General features: G+C 46.4%; 1 protein-coding gene and 1 long non-coding RNA gene across 4 annotated transcripts in view; one reads left to right on the top strand and one right to left on the bottom strand.

Annotated features, from left to right (window-relative positions):
- Positions 1–20,032, bottom strand: part of LOC123373326 — a 48,084-nt gene that overhangs the window by 2,493 nt on the left and 25,559 nt on the right. The window lies entirely within an intron of this gene.
- The window catches only part of CENPK (centromere protein K), a 51,379-nt gene that overhangs the window by 7,997 nt on the left and 23,350 nt on the right, over positions 1–20,032 (top strand). For all 3 annotated transcript variants that reach the window (XM_045022296.1, XM_045022297.1, XR_006580654.1), the window contains exons 3-5: positions 7,287–7,424; positions 12,997–13,053; positions 17,275–17,347. In XM_045022296.1, the coding sequence (XP_044878231.1) occupies positions 7,287–7,424; positions 12,997–13,053; positions 17,275–17,347 (268 nt within the window). The remainder of the gene's footprint in view (positions 1–7,286; positions 7,425–12,996; positions 13,054–17,274; positions 17,348–20,032) is intronic.

Below are 20,032 nucleotides of genomic sequence, written 5' to 3'. Positions count from 1 at the left end.
GAGATCCACATAACTCCTGTTTAAAGTGCCTGGGAGAGTCGCACTTATCTACTAAGTGCCCCATTTGCAAGGCTTTCAAGCCGCGCACCAAGAGGGAGCGAGACATCAGGCTCAAACAGCTCCTCATGGAGGCAGCCTTAACCCCTCCTGCTTCGGCACCGTCCACCGCTCCATCGGACTCTCGAAGCACCTCCTCGGCACCGGGCCACTCTTCTCTGCACAAACCGCGAGCGCCGTCGGCACCAAAATCAGCCACGAGACGGTCCCTCTCACCGAAGGCGAAAAAAGCGAAGGCCATGGCCGCCTCGGCCACGGCCGCCTCGGCCCCGCCCGCTTCGACACCGCAGAGTGTGCCCCGATCAGACCGCCCGGCACCGAAACCTGCCGCGGCGCCGATTACTCCGGCACCGACCATTCTGCCGGTACCGTCGACTCCAGTCCATCAGAGACCGTTGAGTCCGGAACCTGTGTCCTCCCCGGCACCCGCCGTGGTAGAGCTCCCGATGCCGTCGACTCCAGAGGCCTTCGCAGCGGCAAAGGACCTTATTGCCTTGACGGACTCGGCAGTGCCTCCACCCCCGGCACCGCCGGTGCGGGCGCTCCATTCTATTGGCAAGCCGTCCTTGCTCAAACCATCTCCTGGCATCGAGTCGGACCGGCACCGCTCCCGCTCCCGGTCACACGGACGCTCCCGGTCCTGCCGAAGATCTCCTTCCCGGCATCAATCTCAATGCCGCTCGCAGTCCCGGCACTGCTCTGCCACGCGGCGCCGGTCAGACTCGCGGCGCTGGTCGTTCTTTCGCTCCCCATCTCGGCACTCGCGGCACCGATCCAGATCCCGGTACCGCTACGGACACCGTGCCTCTCGGAGCCATTCTAGACACCGCGAGTGGAGATCACGGTCGACCTCCCGGCACCGGGCCGGTCGTAGGTCCCGATCTCGTTCTCGCTGCTGCGCTGCCTCCTGGCACCGGTCACCAGAACGCAGGGGAACGAGATCAGTCGGCACCTCGGCGCAAGGCTTCTCCGCTCCTCCGTGGCCCTCTAGGCATGCGTCGGTATCTTCACAGGCCGACAGCTATTATGTGGGCGAGCATGACCCTCAGGTGCCCTCGGGAGTCTTCCAATAGGCCCAATATACGGACCAAGAACCTCGACAGTGGGGTTTTTGGACTCCTTGGGCTTACCATCAGGCCCAAGGCGCTCCACTGCCTTCCACCCACGCAGTTCCATCAGAGTCGCGTGTCCCGGAGGCTACAGTAAGCCGCCCCCCGGCTGAGATGGAGGTACCGCCACCACCCCTCCAGCCTTCACTGGAGCCTCTTGACCAGGAGCCGTCCCAGGACCCAGAGGCTGGGCAGGACACGATTGTCCCAGGGGTCTCTTCTTCCTCCTCCCCGGATGAAGCAGTAGCGGGGTCCTCCTTATCAGGGCCCCCCCCCGATAGATTTGAGGGCCCATCAGGACCTCCTTTGGAGGGTGGCATTGCGTATGGACCTCCAAGCAGAGGAAGTGCCAGAGGTGGAGGACCCTGTTGTCACCATTTTATCGGCAGACGCTCCCACTAGGGTGGCTCTGCCATTCATCAAGACCATTCAAGCTAATGCGGATAACCTTTGGCAATCACCCGCCTCCATCCCTCCCACAGCCAAAGGGGTGGAACGCAAATATATGGTCCCCTCTAGGGGGTATGAGTACTTGTACGTCCACCCTCCCCCCTCGTCGCTAGTTGTCCAATCGGTCAACGACAGAGAGCGTCACGGGCAGCAAACCCCAGCCCCTAAGTCTAGAGACGCACGACGAATGGACTTGCTCGGCCGCAAAGTCTACTCTGTGGGCGCCTTACAACTGCGAGTGGCCAACCAGCAGGCCTTATTGAGCCATTACTGCCACGACACCTGGTCGGAGGTGGAGAAATTCAAGGAACTGCTACCTCAAGACTCGCGCCAGGAGTTCGCGGCCTTCCTGGAGGAAGGTAAAAAGGTGGCTCGTACATCATTGCAAGCCTCCTTGGATGCGGCCGATTCAGGAGCCCGAACTCTGGCCTCCGGCATCACCATGCGCCGCATCTCCTGGCTGCAAAGCTCAAATCTCCCTCCTGAATTGCAATATACAATCCAGGACTTGCCCTTCGACGGCAAGGGGTTGTTCTCCGAGAAAACGGACCCCAGGCTCCAAAGCCTGAAGGATAACAGGGTCATTATGCGCACCCTAGGGATGCACACCCCGGTGACCCAGCGACGTCCGTTCCGCCCCCAGCTGAACCGGCCTTACTTTATGCCCAGATACAGGCAAGACTCTGGTCGGCGACACGGTCGAGGGGGACGTAGGCGGCAGCCTGGACCCCAACCATCCCAGGACCGCGCTCCTTCTAAGCCACTGGCGGGGCCGAAGTCGTCATTTTGAAGATGTGCCCGGGGACGGCCTACCAGTTTCTACTCGGGATCCTTTCCCTCCTTTTTCCAACCACCTTTCCTACTTCCTCCCGGCGTGGTCGCGGCTGACCTCCGATGCCTGGGTCCTCCGCACAGTGGAACGTGGATACCACCTCCAATTCGTTTCACCCCCTCCTTCCCACCCTCCTTCCCGGTCCCTCTTCAGGGACCCCTCTCACGAGCAACTCCTCTTACACGAGGTGCAGACGCTCCTCCATATGGGAGCGATAGAGGAGGTTCCAGAGATGGAAAGAGGCGGAGGGTTCTATTCCCACTACTTCTTGATTCCCAAGTCCAAAGGGGGCCTCAGGCCCATCCTAGACCTGCGAGACCTCAACAAATATATGATAAAGTTGAAGTTCCGCATGGTCTCCTTGGGAACCATCATTCCGGCCTTGGATCCTGGAGACTGGTATGCCGCCCTCAATATGAAGGACGCTTATTTTCATATCGCCATCTTTCCACCACACAGGCGTTTTCTCCGTTTTACTCTCAATCGACTTCATTTCCAGTTTGCGGTCCTTCCCTTTGGCCTATCCACAGCCCCAAGGGTATTTACGAAGTGCATGGCCATCGTCGCCGCCCACCTTTGTCGGCACGGCATCTGCGTTTTTCCCTACCTCAATGACTAGCTCATCAGGGGGATCGCAGACCCAAGTGCAGCAGCATGTAGCCGTGATCAAAGACTTGCTCACGCGACTGGGCCTGGTGCTCAATGTGGAAAAGTCCATCCTCACACCCACCCAGAGGCTAGATTTCATAGGCGCCTGGACTCCTCTCTGGCCAGGGCCTACCTTCCTCAGCTTCGCTTCCAGGCTCTCACACAGATCATTCAAGGGCTTCAGACCTCCCACATGACCTCGGCCCGTACTTGCCTCCGCCTCCTGGGTCACATGGCGGCTTGTACCTACGTAACCAAGCACACCAGGCTCCGCCTTCGCCCCCTCCAGATGTGGCTCAACTCCGTGTATCGCCCGAACAGGGATCCTCTAGACACCCTGCTCACCGTTCCAACGAGCACCCTTCGCTCCCTAGACTGGTGGCTGGCCCCATCCCAAGTGTGTGTAGGGGTGCCATTCCATCCGCCTCAGCCCTCACTTTCCCTGACGACGGACGCCTCGGCCCTCGGATGGAGGGCTCACCTCGGCCACCTTCGTACGCAGGGCCTCTGGTCATCGCAGGAGTTGAAGCTTCACATCAACATCAGGGAGCTACGCGGAGTGCGCCTCGCGTGCCAGGTGTTCCAGAACCAATTCAGTGGCCATTGTGTCTTAGTCTTTACGGACAACACAACGGCCATGTATTATATCAACAAGTAAGGGGGAACTCGCTCTTCCCCACTCTGTCAGGAGACGATGCAACTGTGGGAATTCTGCATAGCCCACTCGATAGATCTACTGGCATTTTTCCTCCCAGGCGTGAAGAACACCTTAGCAGATCGCCTGAGCAGGTCTTTTCTGTGTCACGAATGGTCGCTGAGACCGGACGTTGCTCGTGCAATTTTCCAACAGTGGGGGTTTCCCCGGATAGACCTGTTCGCCTCTCGAGCGAACCGGAAATGCCAGGACTTTTGCTCCTTTCAAGGCCTGTCACCGGGGTCCCTGTCGGACGCATTCCTCCTGCCGTGGAATCGTCATCTGCTATACGCATTTCCCCCATTCTCCCTAGTCCACAGAGTTCTGATGAAGCTCCGCCAGGACAGAGCGCATCTCATCTTGATTGCGCCAGCGTGGCCCAGACAGCACTGGTACACCACGCTGCTCCATTTCTCCATAGCCAGTCCGATTCCTCTGCCGCTTTATCCGGATCTCATAACCCAAGATCACGGCAATCTCCGTCACCCAGACCTGTCGGCCCTCCATCTCACAGCGTGGCTCCTGCGTGGCTAGACGAATCGGAGTTGCACTGCTCTGCTCCTGTGCAACATGTCCTTTTGAGCAGCAGGAAGCCTTCCACTCGCTCTACTTACCTAGCCAAGTGGAAGCACTTTAGTTGCTGGGCTCAGGGGCGCAACGCTTGCCCTTCGGAGCCACCTGTCCCAGTTGTCCTCGACTACCTTTGGTCCCTCAAACAGCAAGGCCTAGCATTGTCCTCACTGAAGGTGCACCTAGCGGCCATATCCGCTTTCCACCCAGGCGAGGGTGGACACACAGTTTTCTCTCATCCATTGACCACTAGATTCCGGAAGGGCCTTGAGCGTCTCTACCCTCACGTGCGCCACCCGACTCCAACCTGGGACCTCAACCTGGTCCTCAACAGGCTCATGTCTCCCCCTTTTGAGCCGTTGGCCACCTGCTCGTTGCTGTACCTGTCCTGGAAGACAGTCTTTTTGGTAGCCATCACATCAGCTAGGCAGGTCTCTGAACTCCGAGCGCTCACGGTGGACCCGCCCTATACCGTCTTTCACAAGGACAAGGTGCAGCTACGTCCGCATCCAGCGTTCCTCCCGAAAGTGGTATCGGCTTTCCACAACAATCAAGACATCTTCCTCCTGGTTTTCTTTCCGAAACCGCATGCATCCTCACGCGAGCAACAGCTTCACTCTCTCGATGTTTGTAGGGCGCTGGCTTTTTATATAGATCGGACAAGACCGTTCCGCAAGTCCCCCCAACTGTTCGTTGCAATTGCCAACTGGATGAGGGGTCTTCCCATTTCATCGCAGAGGATCTCCTCGTGGCTGACAGCGTGCATACGCACCTGCTATGACTTAGATGACCCAAGGGAACACGAGCTCACCGCCCACTCTACCAGAGCCCAGGCTTCATCAGCAGCCTTTCTGGCTCACGTTCCAGTACAAGAAATATGTCGTGCGGCAACCTGGTCATCGGTTCATACCTTCGCTTCCCACTATGCTCTGGTCCAGCAATCTAGAGATGATGCAGCCTTTGGCTCGGCAGTCCTACACTCCGCCACATCTCTCTCCAACCCCACCGCCTAGGTAAGGCTTGGGAATCACCTAACTGGAATGGATATGAGCAAGCACTCAAAGAAGAAAAAACGGTTACTTACCTTTGTAACTGTTGTTCTTCGAGATGTGTTGCTCATATCCATTCCACACCCACCCTCCTTCCCCACTGTCGGAGTAGCCGGCAAGAAGGAACTGAGGGTCGGGTGGGTCGGCTGGGGTATATATCCGGTGCCGTAATGGCGCCACTCTCCAGGGGGCGCTCAGCCGACCCACTGAGTGTTGCTAGGGTAAAAATCTTCCGACGAACATGCACGCGGCGCGCGCACACCTAACTGGAATGGATATGAGCAACACATCTCGAAGAACAACAGTTACAAAGGTAAGTAACCGTTTTTTCCTGGGGCTTTAACAGGGGGATGGATGTTTCCTGTGTACCTGGCTGAGGTGCAGTGGAGTTGAAAGTACTCTCCAGAGCGGTCACAGTGGAGCACTGTGGTACACCTCCTGGAGGCCAATTCATTTGAGTTACACGGCGCAGTGTCTACACTATCCCCATGTCGACGCTTGGATGTCGATTTAAGCACTATGCTTCTCACAGAAGTAGAGTACAGAAGTTGACTTTACAAGCGCTTTAGGTCGGTGGAAGGGACTCGGTAGTGTAGACACATACATTATTAACTCGACCTAACGTGGCATATGTCAATCTAACTTTGTAGTGTAGACTAGGCCTCAGTCTAGTTCCATCCTTCCCCTCAATTCTGTTAGGCTGACACAGTTCTGGCTTCATGTATTGCTGAACCAGACTAGCATAGTTCTTATCCTCTTGATTATTAGGGCATATATAACTATTACATTACTCTCTAGTATGGTGATTGTGTACTTTTGTAGTCATTATTGGCCCTGAAGATTATGTGGTGGCTATACTAAATGTTACCAAAAGGTGAAATATGTAGATTTTTATGGGAATCCAGAGTTCAAGTCACCCCGTGTTCTGTAATGCTATGGCACTTGAAGGTTTGTGGTTATTTCAGTTATGAGGAAGAAAAAAATACCTTTTTGTAGGTGTTCACCTGTTGTTACCATCTCATTGTTTCATTAATAAAGTCTCCCAACAGAGGACAAAGGAAAACATGAGGACAGATGATGTCAAGCACTTTGAAAAATGAATTTTGTGTTAGAATACAATATATAGCTATATTATGTAGCTGAGGCCTGGCCTGATGTGAGTAATTAACCCGTGGAGGGAGGCCTTATTTCTTGGAGGATAGAATTATGGAGATAAGGAGATCATTAAACTGAAAACAGAATGTTTGTGCTAAATAAGATAAGTTAAAAGGTCATGCTAAAAGAGAATATCTGAGCCAGCTAAGAGGGAGAACACACATTGTTAGGAAATGGTTCCCTGGACAAGATAAGTTTGGAATGTAGAGATGAGGTCAAGTGTGGACAATGCATGGTTAAAGCATGCTGCACACATGTGATGCACTTTATAGTAAATGCAATGTAATGTCTAAATGGGTATAAAGAAAGAGAGTTTCTGCGTTGAAGTGTGGTATGCTCTTGAGTCTAATCAGCTCAGTGTAGCTTTGCAATATGCCAGATAAAGATACCTGTAGTTGAACTGAGTTTTTTTTGAATCCCAGAGAACTGGATGAAGTCTTCCTCCAGAGCTGACAAAGTGTTCTGAATAAGCCAAGTGGAAAAGGTCTCTGAGGGAACCTCAACATATTGGTGCTTTGTTTGTTTTAAAATTCTAGTTCACTAATAGAGTTAACTGCTGTTAATTAAAGTTTGTACACTGCCCAGGATTTCTATTAAGTGTTAATAACTGAAGGGTTAAGAAAAGTCATACTGCTTTCCCTGTTTTGCTGTGGATATGATTCTCTATCCTTTCTAATTATTTCAGTTCCATACAATGACAATTATTTTCTGCTTGTTCATAGGCTGAGAAATTGGCAAAACATATGTCATCATACCAACATGATCTGGCTCCAACAATCACCAGTAACATAGTGTGTTCTATAGATGCCAAAGAAGAACTCTTGGATGAATGTGAGGAGATATGGAGGCAGATGGAAGAGGTATGCATATCATTAGTAATAGACTTAGTTTATTGTAGGTCATCTTCAAAAGCATGTATTCTCACAGAGAAGGCTGGGAGAAAATAATACAAAATACAGGCCAAAAGTGAAAGTGTAAATGGCACTGAGGGATCCATTATAATGTGATTTTTTTTTGTTTGCAGTATTGATATTATATCTATTTTAGATTAACAGAATGGAATGTAGTGTAAGTTTAAAAACAAATAAAAATATTAACTATTATTATTTGTATTGAATTAGTGCTTAGTGGGCCCAGCTGAGATTGGGACTCCATTGTGCTAGACTCTGTGCTAGACATTGTACAAATAAGTAGATGAAAGAAAGACAGAGGGTGGCAGAGGTTTATAGAGCAGTGATGTTAATTGCCAAAGGTCAATGGTCAGTGGTCAGGAATAGAATTCAGGTTTTCTGACTTCCAAGCCAATGCCTTAACCATTAAACTGTGCTGCCTATCCACATTTTTACTGTTACTTAAAAAAAAAAAAAAAAGCAGAATCCCTGTCTGATTTTTTTAATGATTTTGAGGACTCACTATACATTCTGAAAGATGCTAATACACCCATTCTAATTCAATTGGATGTGAAAGGAGCAGTTATGTTCTAAATTATGGTACTTTGATTCTGAATGGCTTAACAGGATTTTATGTAGTATTCATACACGGTAGTATATTATTTTGAGTTCTGTGTACTGGTAATAAGAGAAATAAAACTATAACCCAACTAATGCACATGAATAATCTGTTCTGTCAATTTTAGTTCAAGAACTACAGTGAAACCCCGCTATAACGCGACCTTTGGGGTCCAAAAAATCCCATCGCGCTAAATGTGGGGTCGTGGTATAGCGGGGTTTCAAATCAGTCAGGTGGTCCCCAAAGCTGTGCATTGAGGTGCACCGCCTATTGCCCCTGGTGCCTAGTGCCCAGCAGGGGAGAGGAGCTGTGGCCCCCCGCCTGCCGGGGACAGAGAACTCCGGGGCTGTGGGCGCCGGTGCTCTCTGTCCCCGGCAGGTGCAGGGCTGCGGCTTCCCTCCCGCTTCAAGAGGAGCCGCGGCTCCCCGCCTGCCGGGGACAGAGAACTCCGGGGCTGCGGGCGTCGGTGCTCTCTGTCTCCGGCAGGTGCAGGGCTGCGGCTTCCCTCCCGCTTCAAGAGGAGCCGCAACTCCCCGCCTGCCGGAGACAGAGATGACCGGCGCCTGCAGCCCTGGAGTTCTCTGTCCCCGGCAGGTGCGGGGCTGCGGCTTCCCTCCGGCTACAAGAGGAGCCGCGGCCCCCCACCTGCCGGGGATAGAGAACTCTGGGGCTGCGGGCGCCGGTGCTCTCTGTCCCTGGCAGGCGCGGGGCCGCGGCTTCCCTCCCGCTTCAAGAGGAGCTGCGGCTCCCTGCCTGCTGGGGACAGAGAGCACCAGTGCCCAGCAGGGGAGAGGAGCTGTGGCCCCCCGCCTGCCGGGGACAGAGAACTCCGGGGCTGTGGGTGGCCTTGGAATTCTCTGTCCCCAGCAGGTGCGGGGCTGCAGCTTCTCTCCCCTTCCATGGTGTTGGGGACCATTGGTACAGTATTATACTGTACCTTAAAGGGGAGCCAACCTGCGATCGCGTTATATGCGATTTTGCATTTTGGCAGGGTGCATTATGGCGGGGTTTGACTGTACTTGCAATATTTTCTTCAGTCATTTTTGCTCAGTTATCGACATTTTAGAAACAGGAATCACCTTTAAAAAGTCAAAATAAAAAATAGTTTAAATACTTGTGACTTACAATAAATTATGTTAAATTTATGTAAATATTGGGGGCTGTACAAAAAGAAATAATGCCTAATCATAAGTATATTCTAGGACTTCCTTTTTTCTATAGGATTCTTTAATATATGTACATAATTTGGTATAGTGCATCACTTGGGATTCAACAAGCTGCAGGGAATAATGTCTCTTGCTTTATCAAGTACTCTTCCTAACTATCAACAGAAATATCATTTCAAGTTTTTATCTGGGATGATGTGATCTCTCTTGCCACCAATTTTTCAGAACCGGAGGAGAATCCAAAAATTTTATCAGTTTAGATTACACCTCACCAAAGATGTTCAGTGTAATGATTTCCCAATCTCTTTAGAACAATAAAGGAAATACTTGCACACAATTTTTGATGGCAGTTTGTAGCTGCAGCTACCGCTTTCTTTCTCCTTTTTGTAGACATAACATCACTAATGCACATAGTATGCTGTATCAGGTAATAGTAGAGAGCTAATGATTAGCATTAGCTCAGATTATGTGGTTTATCATCTAACATTCCATTTATTTTATAATCATTTTCATCCTTTATTACATAGCAAAATATAATATGTTTTATTATTTATTTCCAAAACATTAAGGATGAAGTTTCGAAACCACTACTTGAGTCATGTAGTGTTTGGGAGAAAATATGCAGTTCTCAGGGGAAACTGACATACAACTTAATAGTGGAAGCAGCAAAGAATCCTGTGGCACCTTATAGACTAACAGACGTTTTGCAGCATGAGCTTTCGTGGGTGAATACTTCTTCAGAAGTGGGTATTCACCCACGAAAGCTCATGCTGCAAAACGTCTGTTAGTCTATAAGGTGCCACAGGATTCTTTGCTGCTTCTACAGAACCAGACTAACACGGCTACCCCTCTGAAACTTAATAGTGAAAGATGCTGTAGGTCCATTACTAACTTCTTGGAATGTTATGCACCTGTTTATCCCATAGTGGGGTCCACCTATGAAGACAATAGGAAAATGTTCACATAATGTGAGACACTTTGTCTAAGGGCCCATGGATGAGCCAAGGTCGGTCATTTCCCTCAACTATAGAAACCAAAATGACTAAATGAGAGTATGAAACCTGAAAAAGAGGTCTGCATGGCTTGAAAGCTTGTCTCTTTCACCAATAGAAGTTGGTCCAATAAAAGATATTCTCTCACCCACCTTGTCTCTCTAAATGAGGGTATTGTCAATCACCAAGGCAAAAATCTCTCATAATTTGCATGTGTATAAACTTCTTTCTCCCTCCCAACCTAGCTTAAAAAAAATCCCCAAGTTACCAGGCAAGAGTCATACGCTGCTCTCCTATGCAGTATTTCAATCCCAAACTAACTGTAAACATTGTGTTTCTTGTAAATCATATATACCATGAACAGCTTTTTCACCCCAAATTAGAATCTGCACATTTGTTTGCATTGTGAGTTACATCTATGTCCTCCAAATTTAGGAGATAAGAATTTTGTTGGTTTTCATTGTAAATAATTGTTGCATTTAAGCAGTAATAGAAATTGTGTGTCACAAGTAAGAAGAAATGTTAAAAAATATAAACCAGGGTATAACTGTGGTATATTTAAAAAAAATGCTTAGAAGGGGGGATCCCAATTGATAATAGGGGCAAATAATGCAATACAATCAGTGAAATGAATCTAATTTTAAAAGCCTCCCATAAGAAAGGGATTAAAGAAATATGTTTGTACACCAACACCATCTATTGGATACCAAGGGAAGCAGCAGAGAAATTAAGTTGACATCTGAGCACTCATTTGGCCCATGTCCAATAGGAATCAAAAGATGGACCCCTCCAACCAGCCCTGAAATTAGGATATATAAAACTGAAGTTACCATGTGCTCAAGAGACTTGACTGAACCCAACACAAGCAGCTGCAGAATCCTAAATGCATCTGACACCTGAACCAGCTGGGTGGAAAGGACTCTCCCTCCATCCCAGGGTTAAGAGGATAAAAAGAAGTGCTGAGATTTAATTTCAAAGATTGTATTTCCCCTTATGGTGGTTTAATATAAATGCCTGTAGGTTATCTTGCTGAGCCTTCACTCTCTAGCGAGAGCTCAAGTAACCATATTTTAGATTTTAACTCCTATATAAGTCCATGCAAATTGATCTAAAACAGGGGTTCTCAGACTGAGGGTTGTGACCTACATGGGGGGTTGTGAGCTGTCAGCCTCCATCCCAAACCCTGCTTCACCTCCAGCATTTATAATAGTGTTAAATATTTTAAAAGTGTTTTTAATTTATAAGGGGGGTTGCACTCAGAGGTTTGCTGTGTGAAAGGGGGTCACCAGTACAAAAGTTTGAGAATCACTGGCCTAAAAGATATTGAAAAGAATTTTTAAGCAATTGCTTTTAATATTCGAAATTTATCCCATGTGGACCAATCCTGTCAAAATGTAGTAACCATATTCTTAAAAGGGGTCTTAAAGACAAGTGCATTCTTGGAAGTATGATAAATGTGTGAGGAACTGAGAATTTATGACTGTAAGTAAATGGAATAAGAATCTTGGTAATTTGCATTGCCTATATTTTAATGTTAATTGTATGTTAGTGTGGTACAGAGTCAATTAATGAATTATTGGTTGGTTAAAAATAAGTAAGTGTGCTGATTTGAGAAATACTGTTCAAGTTAAAAGTTGACCTGAAAAAACCCAGTGTTAAAACTAGTAAGCTAGCTCTCGCTGTACTCAATAAAAGGAGTTATCCTACTGGATTATCTTATATATTGGCAAACTGAGTTTGTTAGATTTCAGCTTTAAAATGTAACTGGCACCCTGGCAAATTCATAAATTGACCCCCTTTCATGCTTATGTCTGCACCTTGGAAAATTGGGCCATTTGTGTTCAAATCATTTTTTCTCAATGTATGAGGCATGCTGCCCTGGTGGGGGTGCAGAAGTCTACAGGGGATGTGGACAGATGTTTTCAGTTGCTTTCCAGTCTTAGCTTTCATGAAAAATAAAAAGTCTTTAGCTGTTATGCTAGTCAATAAAACTTTGAAATGTGACTCCAGTGTAATTGAGGCAGCAATATCTGTCCAAGTTTCCAAACAGAAACAATAGCTCTACAAGAATTGTCCCATTCATTTCAGTGGGTGCTAACTCAAATGCCAGTGATGATATTTTGTATGCCAACATCATTAACAATTTCATGACTTATCAAAGCAGGTGAGAAAGGATAGGATGTATCATAGCATAAAGATTTAAGATATGGATAGAGTTTGAACAACTCACAGTGTGATTGAAGCAGGACATGATTTGAATGCTGAACTCCTTCAGGAAAACAAGAAAAAGTCTGGGAAGTGCTGGTTTAAAGTGTGAGCCATCGCTGATTCACTAACTTCCCTCTCAATTCTTTTCCCAATCAGTCTTGTCCCCACCTTTCTTTCTTAGTTTCCCCTTCAGTCCTGTCTCTGAGCCTCCCTTTCCCACCTGATCCCCATGTATTCAGAACTCTGTCTTCCTCCTAGTCAGACATTTCCCAGCTATTGTCTCTCTTTCCAGGTGGCCAACCGTCTTTTTGTAGTGCCTCCACTTCCACTTCTTCAGTTAGTGAAGGCCCAGCCCTATCCCTTTTGTTGTGATCTGCTGTTGAAACATTCTGTCATTATCCTCTCAGGCATGGCCTCCAGCAACATGGTGGGAGCCATGTTAATACTTCTAACTATAAAACAACAACATTATTTTGGAGGAATTCTAAATCACTATTTGGTTGGCCTAAGAAGGGAAGGAATGATAAGTAATCACTGTTTTTTCTCTTTCTACAAAGTGTCAGAGCAAGCTAACACTGCTAGGAATAGAAACACTTCCAGAATCAGATGCTCAGGTAAGTCCATCTTTTCTGTACTCAGTGCATAGGCGTTGACTCTGTGGGTGCTCCGGGGCTGGAGCATCCACAGGGAAAAATTGCTGGGTGCTCTGGTCCTACCGACAGCTCCCTGCCTCAGCTTACCTCTGCCTCCTCCTCTTAGCGCGCCACTTCTCCCCGTAGCTCCAACGCTTGCCGCCGCGAAACGGCTGTTTCACAGCGGCAAGCGCTGGGAGGGAGGGGAGAAAAGGAGGAACGTGGTGCACTCAGGGAAAAGGCGGGCCAGGGCGCAGATTTGGGGAAGGAGTCCAATGGGGCAGGGAGGGGGCAGAGTCGGGGCAGGGACTTTGGGGAAGAGGTTGGAATGAGGGCCAGGGCGAGGCCGGGGGCGGGGCAGGGTGCGAGCACCTACCGGCGCTGGGAAAAGTTGGCGCCTATGACTCAATGGACAATTTTTAGTTTTCTATCAGACAAATACCAATTATCTCTCTTTTTTAGGAAATAGGTGAACATTCTTCACTTACCCTATACAAAGTTGTCTACTTTATCCTTATTGACTCTGTTAATAATGTGTGAACGTTTTAATAATGGGTTCTCTCAAGCAGTAAAAAGCTGATCTTAATTTGTCAATTCCTGATATTTTTATTATGTGAACTTGGCTGATGATTCACGGTGCATCTTAATCTTGAATTTTTTAGCTGAGCGAAAGCCAAATTTGAGTCTGCCCTACCTTTTAAGGAATGCATGATCATCACAGTAGCTTTTGTACTTAAATGTACACTTCATTTCTTACTAAATTACTTTATAAAAAAAAAGTTCAAACGCCTGTACCTATTCTAGTGTATTTAAATGCTCTGGAAATAGAGGAAATTATTACTGTTTCATCTCTCCTGCAGCTGGGAACAGCAAACATTTTGATAAATGGAAGTGAAGATTCTTTAGCTTCATTTTTCATATGATCTCCTGAAATGGTATTTTGTGTTTTCCAGCTGCAGTTTCTCAGTGTATCTCAACAGCAGCAGTACACTAGGGGACTGATTGCCCTTTCTTCAGCAGCTGAACACTACTATAATAAAGCTCTGTTAAATCAGAGAAGTATTCCTTCTTTACACAGATACGAATATGTAGGCCCTTACGCATAAAGTGAAGACTTAAAAGTTTGGATTTTGAATTGCTATAAGATAAGAGGTAGTATACTTAAATGTTATAAAAGTTGTCATGGATGCTAGTAACCTGTGTTCTGTGACCTACATTGGCTGCCTGTTAGTTTCCAGATTGATTTTTAAGTTGTTGGTTTTGATCCACAAGAAGGATGTGGATAAATTGGAGAGAGTCCAGCGGAGGGCAACAAAAATGATTAGGGGGCTGGAGCACATGACTTATGAGGAGAGGCTGAGGGAACTGGGATTGTTTAGTCTGCAGAAGAGAAGAATGAGGGGGGATTTGATAGCTGCTTTCAACTACCTGAAAGGGGGTTCCAAAGAGGATGGATCTAGACTGTTCTCAGTGGTAGAAGATGACAGAACAAGGAGTAATGGTCTCAAGTTGCAGAGGGGGAGGTTTAGGTTGGATATTAGGAAAAACTTTTTCACTAGTAGTGTGGTGAAGAACTGGAATGGGTTACCTAGGGAGGTAGTGGAATCTCCTTCCTTAGAGGTTTTTAAGGTCAGGCTTGACAAAGCCCTGGCTGGGATGATTTAGTTGGGTTTGGTCCTGCTTTGAGCAGGGGGTTGGACTAGATGACCTCCTGAGGTCCCTTCCAACCCTGAGATTCTATGATTTAGAAAAGACTGGGATCTACCTGTCAAAGAAACTACTTCTCTCTCTCTCTCCATGATATTACTGCCACAGTTGTGGTCAGCAGAGGCATGTGAGCTGAAGACTTTTCATCAGTGATCTGGAAGTAAATCTGAAATCACTGCTGATAATATTTGCAGATGACATGATTGTTGGAGTGGTAAATAATAATGATGAGGACAAGGGAGTCATACAGAACAATCTGGATCCCTTGGTAAGCTAGGCCCATTCAGACAAAATGCACTTTAATACAACCAAATGCAAAGCTCGACAGCTAGGAACAAAGCCATACCTACAGAATGGGGTAGGAGACTGTATCCTGGAAAACGGTGACACTGAAAAGGATTTAAGGGTCAGAATGGACAAAGCAGTTCAACATGAGCTTCTAGTGTGGTGGTGATGCAAAAAGAGCTAATCCGAGCCTTGGGTGTATAAGCAGTGTTGTAGAAGTGGGGAGGTGATTTTACCTCTGTATATGGCCTTGGTGAAACTGGTGATAGAGTACTGTATACAGTTCTGTTGACCAGATTTTAAATGAAATGTTGACAAATTGGAGAGGGTGCAGAGAATGGCCACAAAAATTATTCAAGGCTATGGAAAGTGCTTTACAGTGAGAGGTTTAAAGAGCTCAATCTGTTTAGTTTATCAACCAGAAGATCGAGAGGTGACTTAATTATAGTGTACAAGTACCATCACAGGAAGAAAAATCGGGTGCTAGAAGTACTTTAATCTAGTGGAGAATGGCTGGAAGCTGAAGCCAGACAAATTCAAATTTTAACAGTGAGAATGACAAACCATAGGAACCAACTACCAAAGGAAGTGGTGGATTCTCCATCTTCTGTTGTAATCAGACCAAGACAGGATGTCTTTCTGGAAGATGTGCTTTAGCCAACTACAAGTTATGCTTTAGTCAAACACAAGTTATTAGATTCAGTACAGGGGTAACTGGGTAAAATCAATAGTTTGTGATACACAGGTCAGATTAGATCAGCATTTCTCAAATGCAGCCACCAGGGGCTTTTCTTGTGGCCACAGCATCCTGGGCTGTGATTTTTTGGGGAGGGGAAGGAGAGGCAAAGCACCAGCTCTTCCCCTGGTGCTGCCTGCAGGCGTTGGTCCCTACCCCCTTCCGGAGCCACAAACACTGTAGGAGCAAGCAACCAGTGTGAGTTCCCCACCTTCCCAGGGGCAGTGTGTCTCGGGCTTCAGGCTTCCGCCCTGGGGTGGTGGGCGGCAGACTCTGTCCCCCAGCCACAGGGCTTTGGGCTCCATGCCTGGACTCACCCCCAACCATCACCTTGACCCCCGGTACTTCCTCCAGACCCCCATTGCTCCTGGCCCCCCTGCCTCCTTATCCACCTCCTCATCCAGGGCTTAATTTGTCCCCCAGTATACCAGGGCTCAGTAAGTCTGCTGTGAAAAGTGATATTAACAAATATACAAATATCACTTTTCACAATAGCAGACTTACTAACTAGCAATCTAAAAAAAATAATAATAATATGCAAAGCACCTTATTTTTGTTTCTATTCTGTTTAGGTCCAGTAAAGAATAGAGACAACTCTACAGTATTTTTATTATTAAGTCTGCCAAAAAAAACAAACCTCCGTAAATAAATTACAATGAGCTGGACATGTGTATGTGCATAGTTATTCGTTTTTCCTAAAGTTCCTTAAGTATTTTAGGAAAAAATTTCAGAGCTGCAACCAGCAAGAGTTGGTGGCCGCACTCTAAGGCCACCAAAAAATATGTTGTCCGAACCCCTGGATTAGATGATCTAATAGTCCCTTCTGACAGCCCAAATTTGTCACTTTTCAGAGCATGCTGGAAATGGAAGATAGCTACAGCTGGGTGTGGGACTCTGGGGATTCATAGAATCATAGAATCTCAGGGTTGGAAGGGACCTCAGGAGGTCATCTAGTCCAACCCCCTGCTCAAAGCAGGACCAAACCCAACTAAATCATCCCAGCCAGGGCTTTGTCAAGCCTGACCTTAAAAACCTCTAAGGAAGGAGATTCCACTACCTCCCTAGGTAACCCATTCCAGTGCTTCACCACCCTTTGTGTGGGGGTTGATTGATTTCAGTTATACGTATGTTGTCACTCTTATTTGAATTGATCTGGTGGAATTGACAGGTCTCTTAGTGTATTTTTTAAATATTGTCAAGGGCACTCAGAGCACTGAATTGGGTGATCTTTTATTTTATTCTGTATAAATCTAAATAATTAACTTCTAAGTAGTTGTACATTATCAAAACAAATAGACTAAGCAATAGTGATTCTAAAAACTAATAAAATGTGCTCCATTGTATCTTCCAGATTCTTCCTCATGGAATATTAAATCATTTTTTACCATGTTCTGTCTCATTTTATTCAAATACTATTCAGCACATTTCAAGAGTTAGTTTTTAAATACTCTTTTTTTTTCCTTCTTGTTTTACAGCTTTCATTGTTAATGATGCGAGTGAAGGCTTTAACAGCAGAGTATAATCAGTGGCAGAAACGAAGTCCTGAAAGTAAGGATTTTTATTAATATTTTTATAGACTTCGTTTAAAACCAAAGTTTATATGATTATCTTGGATTTATAACACATCGTTCATCCAAGCATTTGAGTGTGCATATGTAGAATATTTATATTGCATGCATCATCAGACCTAGGTACCTTGCAGAAATCAAAATGAACTACAGTACTGCCTACAATAGTGTCCTTCCACTTTTGTGTCTGTGCTTTCTTCCTTGAAGCACCGACATCTGAGTTAGCACCTGTTGCAATGATTGAGGCAGTTCACAACTTAGAACTACTGCTTCTCTTAAGGCTATGTCTACACTACCACTTATGTCAGCAAAATTTCTCTCGGGTGTGAAAAAACACACCTCTGAGCAACATAAGTTTCACTGGCATAAGTGGTCATTGCACAGCACAATGTCAGTGGGAGAGCTTTCTCCCATCAGCATAAAGCAGCTATATGAGAAATCTTACAGTGGCGCAGCTGCATCAGTACAGCTGTGTCATTGTAAGCTCTCTAGTGTAAATATAGCCTAACACTCCCTTTCATAGGATGGGATTTGTTGGTGTTCAGCACTCCTAAAAATCAGGCCACTAAAGAGATGAATAATATTCCAGGAGGTTATCAATAAGCCTCTATAGCAATTTCTGAAGGGCCTCTATCAAGAATTCTGGTCCTTAGTTATAGAAATTACAGGAGCATTCTGGCAGAAAACTGTTGCTGTTGAGGGTTTTATAGGTAACCAATACCTTGAAATGCATACAATGTTGGATTCAGAAGCAGCGCAAAACATTTATTATGTGTGTGTGGTGCGTTTGTGTTGGCCTGCCCCAGTCAAGAGGTGGACTGTCATAGTGTCTACTAGCTGAAATTTTCAAGATAACTTTGAGGGTAACTCAATTACAGTGCATTATGATATCCTTTTTGGATTTAGAGTTCACAGACACCAGACCAAAGAAAGATAAGAGATACTTTGTGACATTACAGCATTCTGGGAATTCAAGAGCAGTTACTGATCCAATAATTCCATAACATTTGCAAATCCCCTGAGATAAAGGGTATGCATCCTTCCTGTGTTCTTAGCAGTCATTATCAGACAAAACATTCATAGCCCTATCAATTCTTCAAGGTGCTCTCTTCTGCCCAATAGCTTCAGCACCATTTGGTCTGAATTGAACTGTAGTTAACTTGAATTTACCGAAGACCCTAATATGGCCAGGCATTGGAAAAGCAAGATCCAGCAGAATCTATTCAACAAAAAGACACAAACCTGAATATCCTCTGATGGTACTATAGCCCAAAATGTCATCTTATTCTCCACAATGGAAGATTGGCTCTGGATAGAACAGATGAATTCTTAATCAGCAAAGATCCTTTTTCTATACAAACTTATTTTAGAACTTGTCTACATGAAGAGATTTAGCAGCTTAATTATACCGGCATAGCTCTCCTCATGCACACACGGAATAAGAGTGCTTTTTCTATCATAGAATCATAGAATATCAGGGTTGGAAGGGACCTCAGGAGGTCATCTAGTCCAACCCCCTGCTCAAAGCAGGACCAATCCCCAGACAGATTTTTGCCCCAGATCCCTAAATGGCCCCCCTCAAGGATTGAGCTCTCAACCCTGGGTTTAGCAGCCAATGCTCGAACCACTGGGCTATTCTAGTTTAGCTTATGTTGCTTCCAAAGTGATTGGATCACAATGCAAACTGCGTATCGTGGTTTTCAGCAGTTTATAACTCAGCAATATCTGAACAGATTGTAATAGGAATAGCAATAGGCACCTCTTCTCCTCTGTTAAATTTCAGGTACTTATGGTGTACCTTGGAAGTGTTAGTTCTTCAAAGGAAGAATGAAAAAAAATTACAATGGGAAGTACTAGACAACCTTAATTTAGGTGTTGTTACTGCTCCTTATGTAATATCAACTGAATAAATATTACATAGAATGTTTTTTTAAACTTTCCGCAAGACACCATAGCTTTGATTTTGTACTATTGTGCTGGGTACGAGTCCTAGTCATGGACCAAGACCTCATTGTGCTAGGAACTGTACAAACACAGAACAAAAGTACAGTCTCTACCCCGAAGAGCTTACAGCTAAATAAATATAAGACAAAGCAACAGATGGATACAGACAGATGCAGGAGTACAAGAAATCAATGAGACTACATTGGTCCTACTGGGATCTAGGAAGTGGGCGCCCACTGCTAAAGGACCTCCCCCCAGCCTAAGGGGAGGATCCACTGGGCCTGGAAACCAAATGATTCCGGGGGACAACTAATGAAATAACAGGGGGACAGGAGTGCGGTCAGAGGGTCAAACGAAGGGAACCTGACTGACAGGGACACAGAGCAGAGAACCCCGGACAGCACCCACTTGAAGGCGTCAAGGGAGCCAGTGGACACCACCCAGAGGAACTCTGCCCAGATGTGTGAATGGACAGAGGATTGCAAGTAGGCCCCACAGTCACAGGAGACCCCATCGGCCAGCCTCCTCTTCCTGGTTTTATAGATGTCCATTTAAGCCAGGGCCAGGAGGAGGTTGACCAGGAGGTCACTTGTCGTCGTGGGGCCACAGATAGGGAGTGCATAAATAAGAAGGTGAGGGGAAAAGTGCAACCAAAAACGTAACAGGATGTCTAAGAGGAGCCAGACTAGGGGCTGCAACCTGGCGCACTACAGGTAAACGT

Source organism: Mauremys mutica, chromosome 6 (genome assembly GCF_020497125.1).
Source record: "Mauremys mutica isolate MM-2020 ecotype Southern chromosome 6, ASM2049712v1, whole genome shotgun sequence".
In the NCBI taxonomy this organism is placed as follows: Eukaryota; Metazoa; Chordata; order Testudines; family Geoemydidae; genus Mauremys; species Mauremys mutica.
The sequence above is the reverse complement of the archived record's forward strand: the minus strand, read 5'-3'. Positions and strand labels throughout refer to the sequence as shown.